Below are 19,081 nucleotides of genomic sequence, written 5' to 3' on the forward strand. Positions count from 1 at the left end.
ATGTTTCATGACATTTAAAAATCATATACAAACTTATGTTAATAAGAGTGGGGAGAATATGGAGCTGACAAGTGGAACAAAATTTAGTCAATTTTAATGACTTTTATAAGGCAGCACAGCTGTATGGAACCTCTTAGAAGAGGAGTCTATGGCTTGGTTGTTACCTCACATGTTACCAAGCATTTCTATGCCTTAGTTTATATATCTCCAGATTGGAGAATAAAAATCTGTGAGATTAACAGGAACCATCAGTGGCAATTTATGAGACTTAGTGATAGGTCACATGGATAAAATAAACAATATATTTATTTCATTCATCCACTCAATAAATATTCTGAGCCTACAGTTATCGTAGGGCATAGATATGCAAGAGTATATACTGATGAAGAAACTGAAAATTCACATGGTCCCTCTCTTGCATTAGAGATCTTGGGCTCTAACTGAAGTTACTTAGACTCTGTTCTTTACTTGCTATATAACTTAGGGTAAGTGACAATCGTCAGTACTAATACTCTCTTCTGCAAAATGGGAACAATTTAAAAAATGCCCTACATGTGTGCTTCTTAATGTTCCTGTGAGGCTTAAATGAGATGGTGAATATGAACTGAGAAAATATAAGGGCTATAAAATAAGTAATAGGTAGAAGATACTAATGTTTACTAAATGCTTTGTGATAAATAGAAAATGGATGCATATATATGTCATTCTTAATTAAGAATGGGAAATGATGGCTCTTCCTTTTGTTCTTTGTGTTTGTAAATATACAACTAAAAAAGAATGCTGATATATAAGGTCGTTTTGAAAAGTTTGAAAGTAAAACATTAAAAAACAATACACCAGTATCCAAAGCAATATTCAGTGCAATCCCTTTCAAAATACCAATGGCATTTTTCACAGAACTAGAACAATCTGAAAATATCTATGGAACCACAGAAGACATCAAATAGCCAAAACAATATTAAGAAAGAAGAACAGGCCTGGAGGTATCACAATCCCAGGTTTCAAGATATATTACAAAGCTCTACTGATAAAAATAGTACGGTATTGGCACAAAAACAGACACACAGATGTATGCAACTGGGTAGAGAGCTCAGAAATAAACACACGCTTATAGGACCCATGAATCTATGACCAAAAAACCAAGAATATACATCTTAATAAATGGTGCTGGGAAAAGTGGACAGCTACATGCAAAAGAATGAAACCGGACCACTTTCTTACACCATACACAAAAATAAACTTAAAATGGATTAAAGATCTAAATGTGAGACCCGAAATCATCAAACTCCTAAATTAAAAATGCAGGCAGTAATCTCTTAGACAGTGGCCTTAGCAATTTATTTATGGATATGTTTCCTCAGGCAAGGGAAACAAAGGAAAAATAAACTACTGGGACTACATCAAAATAAAAAGCTTGCACATAGCAAAGGAAACCATTAACAAAACAAAAAGGCAAACTATTGAATGGAAAAGATATTTGTATATCATGTATCTGGTAAAGGGCTAATATTATATAAAGGACTCATAAAAACTCAACATCAAAAAACAGTCTGATTAAAAAATGGGCAGAGGTCTGGAATAGGCATTTTTTCCAGAAAGGACATACCGATGGCTAACAGACACATGAAAAGACGCTCAACATCACTAATCAGCTGGGAAATGCATATCAAAACCACAATGAGATATCACCTCATACTAGTCAGAATGACTAGCTAGTATCAAAAACACAAGAAATAAAAAGTGTTGGTCAGGGGCACTTGGGTGGCTCAGTCGGTTGGGCCTCTGACTTCGGCTCAGGTCATGATCTCGCGGTTCTTGAGTTCAAGCCTATGTGGGGCTCTGTGCTGACAGCTCAGAGCCTGGAGTCTGCTTCGGATTCTGTGTCTCCCTCTCTCTCTGCCCCTTCCCTGCTCATGCTCTGTCTTTGTTTCTCTCTCAAAAATAAACATCAAAAAAAAAAAAAAAAAAAAGGTGTTGGTCAGGATGTGAAGGAGACATAACCCTCACGCACTGTTGGTGGGAATGTAAATTGGTACAGCCACTATGGAAAACAGTATGGAGGTTCCTCAAAAAAACCCCAAAATACCATACAATCCAAAAATTCCACTACTGGGTATTTACCCCCCAAAACCAAAAAGCTAATTTGAAAAGATATGTGCACCCCTATGTTCACTGCAGCATTATTTATAATAGCCAAGATACAGAAGCAACCCAAATGTCCACTGATAGATGAATGGATAAAGAAAATGTCACCACACACACACACACACACACACTCACACACACTCACATGCACACACACAAGAATATTAGTCATAAAAAAGAATGACATCTTGCCATGTGCTATAACATGGATGGATCTAGAGGGTATTATGCTAAGTAAAATAAGTCAGAATAAACGGCATATGATTCTACTTAGATGTAGAATCTAGAAAACAAGTGAACAAATAAACAAGAAAACACTTAAAAAAATTTTTTTAATGTTTATTTTTGAGAGAGAGAGCGAGAATGCATAAGCAGGGGAGGGACATAGAGGGAGACACAGAATCTGAAGCAGGCTCTAGGCTCTGAGCTGTCAGCATAGAGCCCGATGTGGGGCTCGAACTCACAAACCATGAGATCGTGACCTGGGCCGAAGTCGGACGCTTAACCGACTGAGCCACCCAGGTGCCCCAAGAAAACAGACTCTTAACTACAAAGAACAAACTGGTGGTTGCCAGAGGGAGGCAGGTAGGGGTATGGGTAAAGTAGGTGAAAGTGATTAAGAGGTACAAACTTCCAGTTATAAAATAAAATCAGTCATGGCGATGAAAATACAACATAGGGAATATAATCGATAATACTGTAAAAACACTGTATGGTGACACACAGTGACTACATTTATTGCAATGAGCACTGAGTAATGTACAGAATTGTCAAATCACTATGCTGCACATCTAAAACTAATATAACATTGTATGTTAACTATTCTTCAATAATAAAATAAAATCTTTGTTTAGTAAATCCACCCCTCCCCTCCGCAAGACACCAAAACTTAAATATTCATCAACAGATGAATGGATAAACAAAATGCCTGGGATATTTTTCAGCTATACAAAGGAATAAAGTACTGATACATGCTACAGTGTGAATGATCCTTGAAAACATGCTAAATGAAAGAAGTGAGACACAAAAGGTCATAATTATATGATTCTATTTATATAAAATATCCAGAATGGGTTAAGTCTCCAGAGATACAAAGTAGACCAGCTTCCAGGGGCTGAGAGAAGTGAAAATTGGGAAGTTACTACTTAATGAAAAGAGTTTCCTTTTGGTAGGATGAAAGTTTAGTTCTATCCATTCAGTACCTTCACAAAGTTAGAACTAGATAGAAGTGGTGACTGCACAGCAACCAAAATGCTAGAATCAGATAGAGGAGGTTATACTACTGACACTGAATGATACACTTTAAAATGGTTAATTTCATGTTACATGACTTTCATCCCATCCTTACACCTTACACTAAAATTAACTCCAAATGGATCACAGACCTAAATGTAAGCACTACAACTCTTAGAGTACAGAAGTAAATCTTCATGACCTTGGATTGGCAAAGGACTCTTAAATATGACATTAAAGCCACAAGCAACAAAAAGAAAAAAATAAATTGGATTTTATCAACTTAAAAACTTTTGGGCTCCAAACAATACCATGGGGGAAAAAAAAGAGACAACCCCCAGAATGGGAGAATATATTTGCAAATCATACATCTGATGAGGGTCTAGTATCCAGAATATAAAAAGAATTCTTATAACTCAACAATAAAAAGACAACCAAATTAAAAATGGGTAAAGGGCTTAAAAAGAGATTTCTCCAAAGAAGATAAAGAGCCAATAAATACATGAAATGATGCTCAACATCATCAGCCACTAAGGAAATGAGAATCAGAGTAACAATGAGATGCCACTTCATATCCACCGGGATGGCTATAATTGAAAAGACAGATAATCCCAAGTTTTGGCAAGAATGTGCAGACACTGAAAACTTCATGAGACTGGAAAACGGCACGGTCATGTTGGAAAACACCTTGACAGTTTCTAGAAGGTTAAACAGAGCTACCTTATGACTTGGCAATTCCACTTATGAGAAATGAGAACACACACCTCCACAAAAAGCTGCACATGAATGTTAACAGCAGCATTATTCATATGGCTAAAAAGTGGAAACCCAAAAGTCCATCAGCTTGTGAATGGATAAACAAAATGGGATGTATCTACACAATTAAATATTATTCAGCAATAAAAAGGAAGGAAGTATTGATACATGCAACAACATGGATGAACCCCGAAAACATCATGCCTTAAAGAAAAAGAAGTCAGTCACAAAAATCCACATATTAAATAATCTATTTATATGAAATATTAGAATAGAAAAATCTAGACACAAAAAGTAGAGTAGTGGTTGCCCAGAGCTGTAAGCGCGCGCGCGTGTGTGTGTGTGTGTGTGTGTGTGTGTGTGTACGTACAAGAATTAAGAACAGGAAGTGACTGCTAAAAGGCAGAAAGTTTCTACTTGGGGGTAATAAAAATGTTTTGGTATTACATAGCAATGGTTGCAGAACTTTGTTAATATAAAACTGCCAAATGGTACAATTTAAATGAGTGAATTTTATGGTATTTCAATAAAGCTATTGTTAAAAAAAATACCATAGCATTCTCTCTGATCAAGAAAAATTTTTATAAATATCAAGAAATAATTATTCTTGAAAAAAAATTAAGTTGAAAGGTAAGATTGCTTACATGTATCAAATTACTTTAAGGAACATACTACTTATGCTGCTTAGCTTCCTTCATGCCAAATCAAATATTAATGCTTAAAAATTTGGCCAATTTTAATAATAATGCTATATCTACAAACTTTAAAGTATTAATTTTGTACAAATACTGTTTTATTTATTGAAAAATTTGAAACCTGCTAGTTTACTTTAAAATTCACTTTCAGGGGTGTCTGGGTGGCTCAGTCAGTTAAGCATCTGACTCTTGATTTCAGCTCAGGTCATGGCCTCACCATTTTGAGATCAAGCCCTACGTCAGGCTCAGCGTGTAATGCAGAGCCTGCTTGGGATTCTTTCTTTCTCTGCCTCTCCTTTGCTCACTTTCTCTCAAAACAAATAAATAAACTTTAAAATTCACTTTCAGAAGAAAAGAACCAATGCAAATCTCTATTTTGAACTTGTTGAAATAGCAAAGCAATGATAAAAGTTTATCATTGACAAAAAAGTTTATCAATGATAAAAGTTTATTTGGATAAATCCACATGAACTACAGACTCAAACTTTTCTAAAATTTAATGTTTAGATTAATTCTACTTAGGTCATGCCATCACTGCCAGAACAAGTCAAAGCGGCGTTTTTTTTTTTTTTTTTAACGTTTATTTATTTTTGAGACAGAGAGAGACAGAGCCTGAACGGGGGAGGGGCAGAGAGAGAGGGAGACACAGAATCTGAAACAGGCTCCAGGCGCTGAGCCATCAGCCCAGAGCCTGATGCGGGGCTCGAACTCACAGACCGCGAGATCGTGACCTGGCTGAAGTCGGACGCTTAACCGACTGCGCCACCCAGGCGCCCCTGCGGCGTTTTTTTTTTTAAAGAGGTACATTATGTAACTTACAAGTTGACATTCTGAACATGCTTAAAAGCACCTTCACAATTCTCCTACCATCTTACAGAATAAAGTCTAAGTACCTTTTATCAAAACAGGAACTACAAAATGTGGCTCCCACCTGCTCTCTTCACCTCTATTTCTCTCCTATTCCTATACCATTTTCTCTTTTACCTTATGATGCAATCACACTGATCTCATTCTGCACCCAACACACCATCTTTCCTGGCATTTATACACCGTATATATTGGTTCACTAGCCTAGATTCTGTTCTTCCACATGGCAAATTCCTACTCATCCTTCAAATTTCAAATCCTCCATAAAACCTTTCTGATACATGCATGGAAAATCATTTCTACTCCTATGCTGGGACATTTTTTCAACTCCTAATTAATGTACTTTTCAAGATATATTGTAATCATATATGCTTTCCTATCATATTTGAGGAGGAGGCTATGCTGCTGTCTTAATCTCTGGAACCATAATACCAAGCAAAATATTGCTTTCTGGGTACAAGCTGGCTTTAGTTAAACGAATAGCTTTGGGACTTGTCCACATTCTTAAACATTACATAGGTCCAGTTTGCAGACACTTATATACCACATAATCTATATTATTGACTAAATACTATACATTTGCTGGCTGGGGAAAAAAATAAAGCATTTTCAAATGTTTAGTATTGCACTTAATCATATTTGGGGCTAGCCTAGACATCTTACTACTTGAATACTATTTCTATTTGAAAGTACCTTTAAAATTTTAACTCTAGATGCTGGTACCAAATTTCCTCCCACTGAACCCCTAATATTCTGCTTCTCATCAAGTTGGGAGTTTACAGCTATAGCAATCATATATCTATGTACAGGATGTTTACAAGCTAATTATTCAGGTAACAGGTACCACATTAAAAAAAATGTATATGAATACTGAAAACCCTCAAATACTTTTCTTGTAGCATGAATATCCTTTTATATCCTTCAGAGACCCAGGACATGTGTTCAATTTATAAAATTTAAAAAATCCGTTCCATATGTATTGAATTCAGCTAAAAGATATTTACTTGTTAAAATAATAAAATAGTACATCAAATAAAGGGAAAGACAGATTTGAACCTTTTAAGGATTCTCTTCAGGGGTGGGAAAAGGGGGGAGGTATTGGTCAAAGAGTACATACTTCTAGTTATAAGATGAATACGGTTAGAAATCTAATGTACAGCTCTAGTACTACAGTTAATAATACTGTATTACATACTTGAATAAACAAAAAGAAAAATTCTCTTTGGAAGTGAGACCTAAGTAGGCCAATAAAGTCTTGTTATCTACAGGCGTCGACTTTAACTCATTCTGTGTCAAAATACGACATTATCTTTTAAAATTCCCAAGGCAAACCATAAACATATCATTAACTCTGATGCAGCACCTAGCACTGAGTAATTACTATTAGCTTGTGTGAAAGTCAAACAAGAACTATGACCTTAAAACTCATTACGAAAAATCAAAAGTTTTATTCCAATAGCACTTACAAAATGTAGCACCAAGCTGTCACATTCCCAGAGCCATGTAAGAAAGCTTCCTGTTGTTCTCTGGCCATTTCCTAACCTGAAAATTCCCTAGAGGAAAGGTGACTGAGAGTTTGTATAGCAGGTAACTGAAGATTAACTGACAGTGTTTTTCAGGGAACAGGGCTGAGCACAGCCTAAACTCTGAATTAGTCTTTGCGTTACTTCCCTCTTTGACATTATTTCACTTCTCCATTTTTATTCCATTGCTCTTCCCTTTCACTCCCACTTTCAAGTTGGTATCCCTTACTATTACAAGTCTGACAGTATCTGTCTGCAGTACAGTACCTAAAACTAACAGAAGGTCCACTCTAGCACTAACAACGAAAGGAGTCAATACCTGAGACCAAATAAACTGAAGAGAAGAATTTAAGATAAAACCATATGGGAACCTGACAGCTTGCTAGTTGCTCAAGTTTCCTTTAAAGTTTATTCTCCAACAATTCTGAACTTTTAGGAGCTTCTAACAAAATATGACTGCCCCTAGTAAAAATCCTATTGTAGTTTTCTAGTGTGTATTTCGTGAGAAAATTTTTAAAAGAAAGTCTACCTATAGCATGTCATTTAGAAAATATAATTAGATTGTAAATGTAACATTGAAACTGAAATAAAAGTTTTCCTTTAAAATCGAAAGTTAAAAAAAAAATATTCCTGTACTGGACTGTTGCGTAACCTTGTTGTCAAGAAAACCATAAGCTTTAATAAGTGAAAAGCTAAACAAGTAGTTTCTTTTACCATAAAGAGGAATTTTACTGATTTCCAAACCTGCCCATTAATATTTTGTTGTTGTTTGATAAATTTTTTCAAAATTGGAGAACAATTCCATGTGAACAAAACACACAAAAATCTTATGAATATAAGGAATGAATACCACTGGAATGCTTAAAAAGTAGAGCACTCCAAATCTCTTTATTATAGATACTTATATGTAATCCCCACAACTTGAACCACTGTCTTTTACCTCTTTACATAGGAAAAAATTATCGCAACTGAGCAGGTTTAAAAAAATAAAACTAAAATTCATTCACTCATTCATTCATTCATTTAAATTTTATCAAGAAAGAAAATCTTAAGCAGGCTCCATTCTTAGCATGGACCCCAACGTGGGGCTTTATCCCAAGACCCTAAAATATGGCCTGAGCAGAAATCAAGGGTCAGATGCTCAACTGACTGAGTGCCCCTGTCCCCAGGTGCCCCTAAAATTCATTTAAAAGCTAAGATCTCTGGGGTGCCCGGCTGGCTCAGTTGGCAGAACATGTGACTCTTGACCTCAGGGTTCTAAGTTCCAGCCCCATGTTGGGTGTCAGAGACTACTTAAAAATAAAATCTTTAAGAAAAAAAAGCAAATTTTTCCTTGACTGCTTTCTTTCCTACTCAAAACACGTCTTTAATTTGCAATCAACAAACATATGACTTTTTTAACAAACCATGGATTGAGAACACCAGGATTCTAGTAAAACTGTCCATGGTATAGTCTTATTATTTTGTTCCATAATAAAAAAAAAAGGCACAGGAGGAAGATAATATGTACGTAATAGAGTAGTGACTACTGCCACGTGCCCTTTAGTTCCTTCCTACTCCAGTGCTTTGTGTTCTCACTAGGAGATAGAGACTCTTTCACACCTTTTCTCTTTCACACCTTCGTGTAGACAAAGAGGCCTTGGTTTGACTCCCCACTCTGCTGCTTAGTAGTTGTTGGACCAGAGACAAATGTTACTTAGCTTGTTCAGATCATAGTCAACTCATTTGTAAAATGAAGCCAATTATCTCTGCCTTACAGGATTGTGGAGAAGAATAAACTGAAATAAAAATATAATCTCAGGGCGCCTGGGTGGCTCCGTTGGTCAAACATCCAACTCCTGATCTTGGCTCAGCTCATGATCTCGCAGTTTGTGAGTTGGAGCCCCATGTTGGGCTCTGTGCTGACAGAATGGGGACTGCTTGGGATTCTCTACCTCTCTGCCCCTCCCCCACTCACTATCAAAAAAACAAACAAACAAACAAACAAACATCATCTCAATGTTAGCAACGACAATTAATCTTTTTGAGTCCTTACCATTTGCCAGATAGTGTTCTAGGCTCTTTACAAAGAAAACCTTCAACCCTTAAAATAACCATATGTAATCTCATTAGTATTGTTATTCCCATTTTACAGATGAACGAACTGAGACTCAATGAGTTTAAGAAACTTGTCACAAATCTAGGAAGGGTCAAAGTCAGGATTTGAATCTAGAAACACTGACACAAAACCCCAGGGAGACGTATTAACTCTTCAGTGCCGGCACTGGCATACAGTAAGTACTCAAAAATGTTAGGTATTATTATAGTTCAAATGCCATGAGTTAAGAATTCAGAAATTTTTCTGGTGTGGCCACCCTGGAAAACAGTATGGAGGTTCCTCAAAAAATTAGAACCAGAACGACCCTAAGATCCAGCAATTACACTACTAGGTATTTACCCAAAGAATACAAAAATACTAATTCAAAAGGATACATGCACCCGATATTTATAGCAGCATCATCTACAATAGCCGAATTATGGAAATAGCCCCAACTATCAATTGATGAATGGATAAAGATATGGTATATGAATATCTACAATGGAATATTCCTCAGCCATAAAAAAGGGTGAAATGTTGCCATTTGCAAGGCTGTGGATGGAGCTGGAATATTATGCTAAGTGACAAATACCGTATGATTTCACTCATATGTGAAATTTAAGAAACAAAACAAATGAGCCAAGAGGAAGAAAAGGGGGAAAGGGGCAAACACCAAGAAACAAACTCAACTATAGAGAACAAACTGACAGTTACCAGAAGGGAGGTGGGTGAGGAGATGGGGGAAGTATGTGATGGGGATTAAAAAGTGCATTTGCTGTGATGAGCACAGGGTGATGTACAGACGTGCTGAATCACTATTGTACACCTGAAACTAATATTATGCTGTATGTTAACTGACTGGAATTTATATAAAACCTTTAAAAAAAAAAAAAGAACTCAGAATTTTAAATCTGTAATATATTCAAGAAAAAAAATGGTTAAACAAGATAAGGTAATTGGAGAAAAAACCATAAATGCTTAATCTTTTTGATTTCCAAATTTTTTTCAGTCTAAGGAAACAGAAGTTTCAACAACTGCACTTAATTGCAAGCAGAATAAAAATGAGAGTAATTTAGTTAACTATACTGGAATTAAAAAGATTTTTTTTAAATGAGAGTAATTTAGGCTGACAACATTATACAAAATAACACATTTTTGGAATGTGCAAAATAAGGATGAGAGGATCTGAATAACATATACATTAAATAGTAATAATTCAGGGCCTGGGAACAATAATCCATTTAGTAGCAATATCGACACACTACAGTCAGATCTTGGTTTCATTAAAATACCCTTTTCCACTAAACAAAATAGGACTATTTGGAGAAAAAGCTCAGTCCATGGTTGAAGCAATGTAAGATGAGCTAGGAACATCTTACTGAGACCTCAATGTGCTTAAAATATATGCTTAAAGACTCATGGAAACATTAAAAAAAATTTTTTTTTAATATTTATTTTTGAGAGAGAGATAGAGCACAAGTGTGGGAGGGGCAGAGAGAAAGAGAAGGAGACACAGGATCTGAAGCAGGCTCCACACTCTGAGTTGTTCCTACAGAGCCCAATGCGGGGCTGGAACCCACAGGCTGTCAGTTCATGACCTGAGTCAAAGTCAGACGCTTAATCGACTGAGACACCCAGGTGGCCTTCATGGGAATACTTTTATTTATTTATTTATTTGTTTGTTTGTTTGTTTGTTTGTTTAATGTTTATTTCTGAGACAGAGTGAGGGGGAGAGACACAGAAAGAGCGAGCAAGCGAGCGAGAGAGTGCGCGCATGAGCAGGGGAGAGGCAGAGAGAAGGGGGACAGAATCCGAAGCAGGCTCCAGGCTCTGAGCTGTCAGCACAGAGCCCAACGTGGGGCTTGAACTCACGAACCGTGAGATCATGACCTGAGCCAAAGACAGATGCTTAACCGAATGAGCCACCCAGGTGACCCCATGGGAACATTTTTAAAAAACAGTTTGAAGGAGCTGTCACTGGGCCAAAACTAGGATAAGTTGCTATCAAAATAACCAATGTTTGTAATAGATTATTACCTAGTGAATAAAGTAAGAATCCATGAATCAATATGAACCCAAAGAAGTCAACAAGGGAGAAGAAAAAGTTCTCCTTTACAGTGAAACCTTGGCTCATAAATATTGAAGGAATGTTGGAATTAGAAAATCAGCAATGAATACCTAAACTGAGTGAAAGTTTATAGTAAAGAACAGGGCATTACATGCTATCAAAAAAATCTCCCCAGAAATTATTTATTAAAAAAAATTTTAAGGGGCGCCTGGGTGGCGCAGTCGGTTAAGCGTCCGACTTCAGCCAGGTCACGATCTCGCGGTCCGTGAGTTCGAGCCCCGCGTCGGGCTCTGGGCTGATGGCTCAGAGCCTGGAGCCTGTTTCTGATTCTGTGTCTCCCTCTCTCTCTGCCCCTCCCCCATTCATGCTCTGTCTCTCTCTGTCCCAAAAATAAATAAACGTTGAAAAAAAAAAATTAAAAAAAAAAAAAAAAAAATTTTAATGTTTATTTATTTTTGAGACAGAGAAAGATAGAGCATGAATGGGGGGAGGGGCAGAGAGAGGAGTCACAGAATCTGAAGCAGGCTCCAGGCTGAGCTGTCGGCACAGAGCCCGACACAGGGCTTGAACTCATAGACCAGAAGATCATGACCCGAGCTGAAGTCGGAGACTCAACCAACTGAGCCACCCAGGTGCCCCTGCCAAAAAAAATTTTTTTAAGTTTATTTATTTTGAGAGAGACCAAGATAGCACAAGTGGGGAGGGGTAGAAAGAGAGAGGGAGAGAGAGAATCTCAGGCAGGCCTCCGGCTGCCAGCACAGAGCTTGATGTGGGGCTTGAACTCACAAAACCCTGAGATCGTGACCTGAGCTGAAACCAAGAGTCAGATGCTTCACTGACTGAGCCCCTCCAGCACCTCTCCCCACAAATTATTTATTAACTCCAAGAGGAAAAAGAAGTAACTTTACTGTGGAAAAACCTGGAAGACACCATTTTAATCAAGTGATCAAAGTTAACATCATCAATATGGAAACAAATCAACATCATGTGCCTTGGAGAGAATGCACTAAGAACACACTACTTTAGTGGTAATCCTGCCTAAATACATGATTTGAATCTAATCACAAGGATACATCAGATAAACCCAAAGTGAGGTACATTCTACAAAACAACTAGCCTATATTCTTCAAAATTGTCATAGTCAAGAAAAAGAAAGGTTAACACACTATCTCAGATGGTAAGAGTCTAAATAGAAATGGCAACAAAACTCGATGGATGACCCTGAATTGGATCCTGGACCATGAAAATAGCTATAAACGATCTTACTGAGACAACTGTTGAGCTGTGACTATGGGCTGTGTAGCTGATATTGCACCAGTGTTTAATATCCTGATAACTGCACTGTGTTATGTAAGACATTGTTCCTATAATAAGGAACTATATGATATCTCCAACTTACTTTCAATCGATGCAGGAAAAAATGTGGAATTATGAAGTAAGTGGGGCAAAAATGGTTTATCTAAGTGTATATGGGAATTTCTTTTCCTCTTCTTACCAATGTTTCTATAAGGCTGAAATTTTTAAAAAATTATTTAAAAATTAAACATTACTAAAAATCCAAAAAGATAGATGGGTATTTTATATATTTAAGGTAAAAAAAAATTACTCCCCACTGTAACCCTCTATTTTTTACCCTTCCTCGAATTGTGCATAATGATCTGAATATTTTTTTTAACCAGTATTTGAATATAGTCAATCCTCTTTTTTTAAAAAAAAAATTTTTTTTTTTAACACTTATTTTTGGGAGACAGAGACAGACCACAGGCCAGGGATGGACAGAGAGAGGGAAACACAGAATCTGAAGCAGGCTCCAGGCTCCGAGCTGTCAGCACAGACTCCGACGTGGGGCTTGAACTCACAAACTGTGAGATCATGACCTGAGCCAAAGTCGGACGCTTAACCAGCTGAGCCACTCAGGTGCCCCAGGATCTGAATATTTTAAAAATGCACAGGAAATAAACTTTTGTTTATTTTTATTTTTTTATTTTTATTTTTTTAACGTTTATTCATTTTTGAGACAGAGAGAGACAGAGCGTGAATAGGGGAAGGTCAGAGAGAGAAGGAGACACAGAATCTGAAACAGGCTCCAGGCTCTGAGCTGTCAGCACAGAGCCCGACGTGGGGCTTGAACTTATGGACCGCGAGATCATGATCTGACCCAAAGTCAGACACCCAACTGACTGAGCCACCCAGGCGCCCCAATAAACTTTTGTTTAAACATACTGTTTATAGAGCAAATCCTTCCATTCGATAATAAAAATAACAGGAGAATCATGGCTATATATAATTTGAAATATCTGCCTTAATGGTTGTCTTAAACTGTTAGAGTAATGGAGGAACTGAACTGGTTAATGTTTAGTAGTGCTCTACCCAACAAAGCCAGAAAAAGATATTCAACAGGCTGCAACACATAATCATATGTACAACTTCTTCCCCTACCAAGATCTGAACTACTACTTCATGAAGCAAGATCATAACTACAAATTTTGGGCCTCCTAAATATATAACAAGAAGGACCAAAAAGGACCTCAAAGAAACACTGTTAATTTCTCTATCAGTATTATAAAATCCATGTGGTTCATTTTGATTAGTTTAGGTAGCATGCAGAGCAGAAAACAAAACATTATTCCTCAAAGGGTGCTAAAGCAATCCATAAGCCAAAAGCTTCAGTTAGGACTCATTCTTTGGCATGTGACATGAGAGGAAATGCATTTCTGAAAGAAGAAAGCACTCTATCATCATGAAAGATGTGTCGTTACTTACAAAATGGTAGAGATGTCCAAAGGAGGAAAAATAAAACAAGCAAAAACACCTCATTTCAAGTGAACCAACCTTCTATAACCCAAACCAAGCAAGTTCATTGAGCTAAATCTGCAGACACTCTTGTTTTAAAGGCTAACAGACTGTGGACATAAAAAGAAAGCTTGAGTAGGAAAAGATCAAGAACTGGTGTAAAGCTAAAGCAGACCTGCTTCCTCATCCTCCTCCTCCTCTTCCTCATCATCGGAAGTTGATGACAAGGGAGTTGGTGCGGAGCTAGCTTGATTATTAACATAGTCACCATACTGCATGCCTGTAAAGTGGAAAGCACAAACACAAGAGTCAAACCAACAGGAAAGATGAGAAATAAAATTTTGACATTGCATCAAAAGTGAGAAAGAACTCTGACATTCTAAAGAACATCCCAGCATGCATTTTAATGTTAGCAAACTTATTATCAAAACTGGAACCATTAGAAAATCTCTGCAAAGCAGTTTAGTAAAAGCAGCTTTTATAATAACTGGTTTAAGTGTGAAAAACGTACCACGTATTACGCTGATAATATTTAGGAAACTGCAGTGATACTCTGAAAATTTAACTGAGCTCCATACATGTTTACCTTCATTGACCTTGGGGCCCTTGTGGCATACATCCTTTGGGACTGCGCATTCTTGGTGAGCAGTGATCATTTCTACTCAAATGAATTTATACAGCATTCAACACACATACAAATACTTGATACCTTCCTTCTGTTAATGCCACCTTGATGGTAACTCAGTTCTCGTAACGGAAAAAGAATGACAGTTAAAGAACTGTATTCAGAATAGTTCTCTGCTCACAGATGCTCAAAAAAAAAAAAAAAAAAAAGAGCTAATTACCTGTGGTCCTACAAGTGTGACAATTACAAAACAGTGAATTTTCTGAGATGGCCAATCATTTCAGCTTCAGCCTATTGCCTACATGTAAGTCTGAGGTAGGTGGATAAGACTGGTCTTGTAAGACACACCAAGAAGAAAGATTCTGTGGAAAAGGCACAGCGGGTTTAACTATAACTCTTCTCCCCCACCTCCCCAAAACAGTGACTGGGTGTTTTTATAATTTAATTAATGTGGTAAAATTAGACTAACATCCACAAAATTTTAAGAGGGAAAATACAATAATCCCAATTAAAAATACAAAAATAAAAAATAATATCCTTGTAAAGAAAATCTTATAGCTCAACTTGAAAAAAAGATTAAAAAAAAATGACACCGAAACACAGTGTGGATATTTAAGAACACTTCACAATACTGGAAGCACAATGAAGCGATGCCTCATCAAACTCACATGGTAGTCCCCTGACGCTTGCTGTCTTTTTCTTTCAGGTGACCTTTTAAATTAGCACGTTATGAAATATGGCCCTTTGTAGCAACGTGGATGGAACTGGAGAGTGTGATACTAAGTGAAATAAGCCATACAGAGAAAGACAGATACCAGTGGATCCTGAGAAACTTAACAGAAACCCATGGGGGAGGGGAAGGAAAAAAAAAAAAGACATTAGAGTGGGAGAGAGCCAAAGCATAAGAGACTCTTAAAAACTGAGAACAGGGGCGCCTGGGTGGCGCAGTCGGTTAAGCGTCCGACTTCAGCCAGGTCACGATCTCGCGGTCCGTGAGTTCGAGCCCCGCGTCGGGCTCTGTGCTGACAGCTCGGAGCCTGGAGCCTGTTTCCGATTCTGTGTCTCCCTCTCTCTGCCCCTCCCCCGTTCATGCTCTGTCTCTCTCTGCCCCAAAAATAAATAAAAAAAAAGTTGAAAAAAAAATTAAAAAAAAACAAAAACTGAGAACAAACTGAGGGTTGATGGGGGTGGGAGGGAGGGGAGGGGAGGGTGGGTGATGGGTATTGAGGAGGGCACCTTTTGGGATGAGCACTGGGTGTTGTATGGAAACCAATTTGACAATAAATTTCATATACTGAAAAAATAAATAAATAAACAAATTAGCACGTTATGTTAATAAACATAACTCATGGCTATCATAGGAAAAATGCTATTAAAGAGAAAAATCTGAGTTCAGAAGAGAGCAAAGGTTAAACTGCAGATGAGTGAAGCTCTGATCTTCTCACTGGGACCAAAGAAGTCAGAGAAAAATCTGCTGGCTTTGCTGAAACATCTTTTAAATATAGATAAACAGTAGTTATTACAAACTTATCTGAGAAATCAACTTGACACCCTGAAAGACCAAATTCAGAGTGGCCTGTTCCTCTAACAAAACCTATTTAAAATGAAAATTTGACTAATATTAGACCTTAGGTTAAATATACTAAGAAGTCTGCAATAAAACACAAGTTAACAGTAAAAAGATAGTACAGAAAATAAATACTTCAATTTAATAAGAACTTCTTTAAAAATGAAGTACTTTCTCAAAATGCAATTAGCATTGCACTTTAAAAAGTACATATGTGTGTATACAATAAGAAGAAATGAGACAAAAAAGAAAATCCGTTTACTGCGCTAAGACAGGCCACTAAGCAGGAAAAAATCAGAAGAGAATCCATTCTTTTCATGACTGAATCAATACGCAGGATGTTGACTCTGTAACTAATCAAAAAAGCCAAAATAAAGCACAAACCTACATGCATGATAAAACATTTTCCTCTTTGTCTAGATTTACTGAATTAACAGATTCACTTATTACTGGAAAAATATGCAGTGCTTAATTGGAAACAAATGAGAAGACTATACGATTAAAAAAAAAATCTAAAGAACTACTTAATGAACTGGAACAAACCTATGAATAAGACAAAATAGAGTAATGTATCATTTTAGGTTATACTATGGCTGTCAATGTACCGTATTAACAGAATGTCACACAAAATACTCAAATTTTTACTTTCTCAAAAAAGGATGCAGTCCCTTTTTGAGAAATTCTAGAGATGACAGTGTCAAGATTTGAGTCCTTCCCCAACTATGACTCTTACTATGCTCAGAATTTAGCATTCCTTTGCTTGTCCAAGTAAACTTTGTTTAAAGCTTGAGAATATTAATGGCACAAGAATATGATATTTTTGTGACTCCACAGAGAAATGATAAGAGCTCTGGAATAACAAGCAACCCTTATTTAAAGCCCTGCTCTAGGCTGGGTACAGTTCATACAAACTGCAACAAATGGGGAGTTACAGCCAAAAGGGGGTTGACAGCCAAGTCATCTACTCTACGATATGTGTGAACTTCCTGAGTGCCTTTATTCAGACCTCCTTTAAGAGCCAGAACCTATGCATGAGATACTCAGGTTGCATATATGAGGTGGTAGAACGTAAGGTCTTCTAGAGCTCAGCCTGAAAGCCACTGTAGAGATGTACATGGAGTACCTTCCACTCCAACCACCGCCACCTCCATCTCCACCTGCGCCAAATGGGGCAGGAATGCTACATCCTAACTTACTGTTTTACTTAGAACTTTCAAGGTATGAATCTTAGTAAACCAAGAGGCAAGACACACTTCATAGATAGAATCTGACACGATGAAGAGCTTTGTTACCAACAGGGCCCCAATATCTTAAAAAGGACATTCAGTTTAAACTACCTATCACATTAAAGTACCTTCAGGCAAACTCTCCAAGAGACTGTATCCTTGGAGCTGCTTAATAAAGGGCATCTTCACTGTTCCCTGGATACAGCTACACTGGGAATAAATAAAATTAGTCTGAAGAGAACAAATCCCTTGTGGAAGCTAGCTTTTTTAAATTCAAGAGTTCAGACTTTTGAGCAACTGTTACCTTTCTTTAAGCTGGTCTTCAAACTACATATGCATACTCTAAAACTTTCCAAGAGTTCCTGCAAAATAATGGCTTTAAGAGAATCAGTTCCCATGGTAGTCTTTCTAAAACTTACCCACCTTAGAAAGTGCCTGTGTTAACAGCCATTCTCTCACTTTACAAAGGAAACACATACCCTTAACTTCTCCTAAATCTTACACTGCCCTGAGATATAAAAATGTCTCTGGGACTAAAGGGAAAGCTTCTTCCTTCTTTAAATGATTAATCAAGGCACCTTCAATCTACAGACTTTCTTTTATCTTGCCATACATGTTTCAGTTAAAGACGAAAGGTGTTAGAAATAGGGTTGGGGCTCAATGGAATATTCTTAACTCAAAAATAGTGAAAAGTAAATTGGTGGGAGTAATGATGAATTTATTTAATAATTCTGCACGTATGCAGCTCACAGGCACTACTGCCAAAGAACCCACTGCTTTTGAAAGAGTACCATGAGGACAAAGCAAAACCAGTAAGAAACACTGAAGAGACAAGCAGCAGAACACTGAATAAAGATGGGGGCTCTGGGTTCAATTCTATGCTCTATCAATTACCAGCTGTGTTTCCCTGGGCAAATTACTAACCTCTCTGGTTTTCATTTACATCATCTGTAAAGGGGGTAAGAACTACCTCAGATAGTGGTTGTTGTGAGGATTAAGTGAATTAATATATTTCAAAGCTTAAAATGATGCCTGAAATATACTAAATACTATATAATTATTAGCTATTATTATTATTGAACTTTAAAAAACATGTTTTTGTGTATATTTAATTAAAAACAATTATTTTCAGCTATTCTTAATATTTATCCCTACAGGGGACAGAACAAGTCATTACAAAAAATAAACTTCCACCAATCTGAAGAGTATTCTTAGCCATGTTAATTCTTTTAAAAACAAGTAGAATGTTTTCTAGGATGACCAATTTTTTTTCAAGATACATTGGATAAAACTCATAGATAAAAATTTTACATAATTTCTTTCAAAGTCAACATGAAATGTTCAATAAAGTATTTTACAACCTATTTTATCATAAAATATTTATGATTATAATCACTTCTCACCTCCTTATATTTTATACAATATTTAGTTATTTCTACCTCCTTTTAACAATAGCAAAAATATTTACTAGTGGGTAAATCGGTTACTACTTAGTGGTATATGTTT

At 36.8% G+C, this 19,081-nt stretch overlaps 1 protein-coding gene across 4 annotated transcripts in view; it reads right to left on the reverse strand.

Annotated features, from left to right (window-relative positions):
- The window catches only part of SEC24B (SEC24 homolog B, COPII coat complex component), a 99,638-nt gene that overhangs the window by 41,927 nt on the left and 38,630 nt on the right, over positions 1–19,081 (reverse strand). For 2 of the 4 annotated variants that reach the window (XM_043570676.1, XM_043570685.1), the window contains exon 4: positions 14,333–14,437. The exons of the other annotated variants lie outside the window; for them this stretch is intronic. In XM_043570676.1, coding sequence (XP_043426611.1) covers positions 14,333–14,437 — 105 coding nt within the window. The remainder of the gene's footprint in view (positions 1–14,332; positions 14,438–19,081) is intronic. 4 annotated transcript variants of the gene reach the window in all.

This window comes from Prionailurus bengalensis, chromosome B1 (assembly GCF_016509475.1).
Source record: "Prionailurus bengalensis isolate Pbe53 chromosome B1, Fcat_Pben_1.1_paternal_pri, whole genome shotgun sequence".
Taxonomy (NCBI): Eukaryota; Metazoa; Chordata; class Mammalia; order Carnivora; family Felidae; genus Prionailurus; species Prionailurus bengalensis.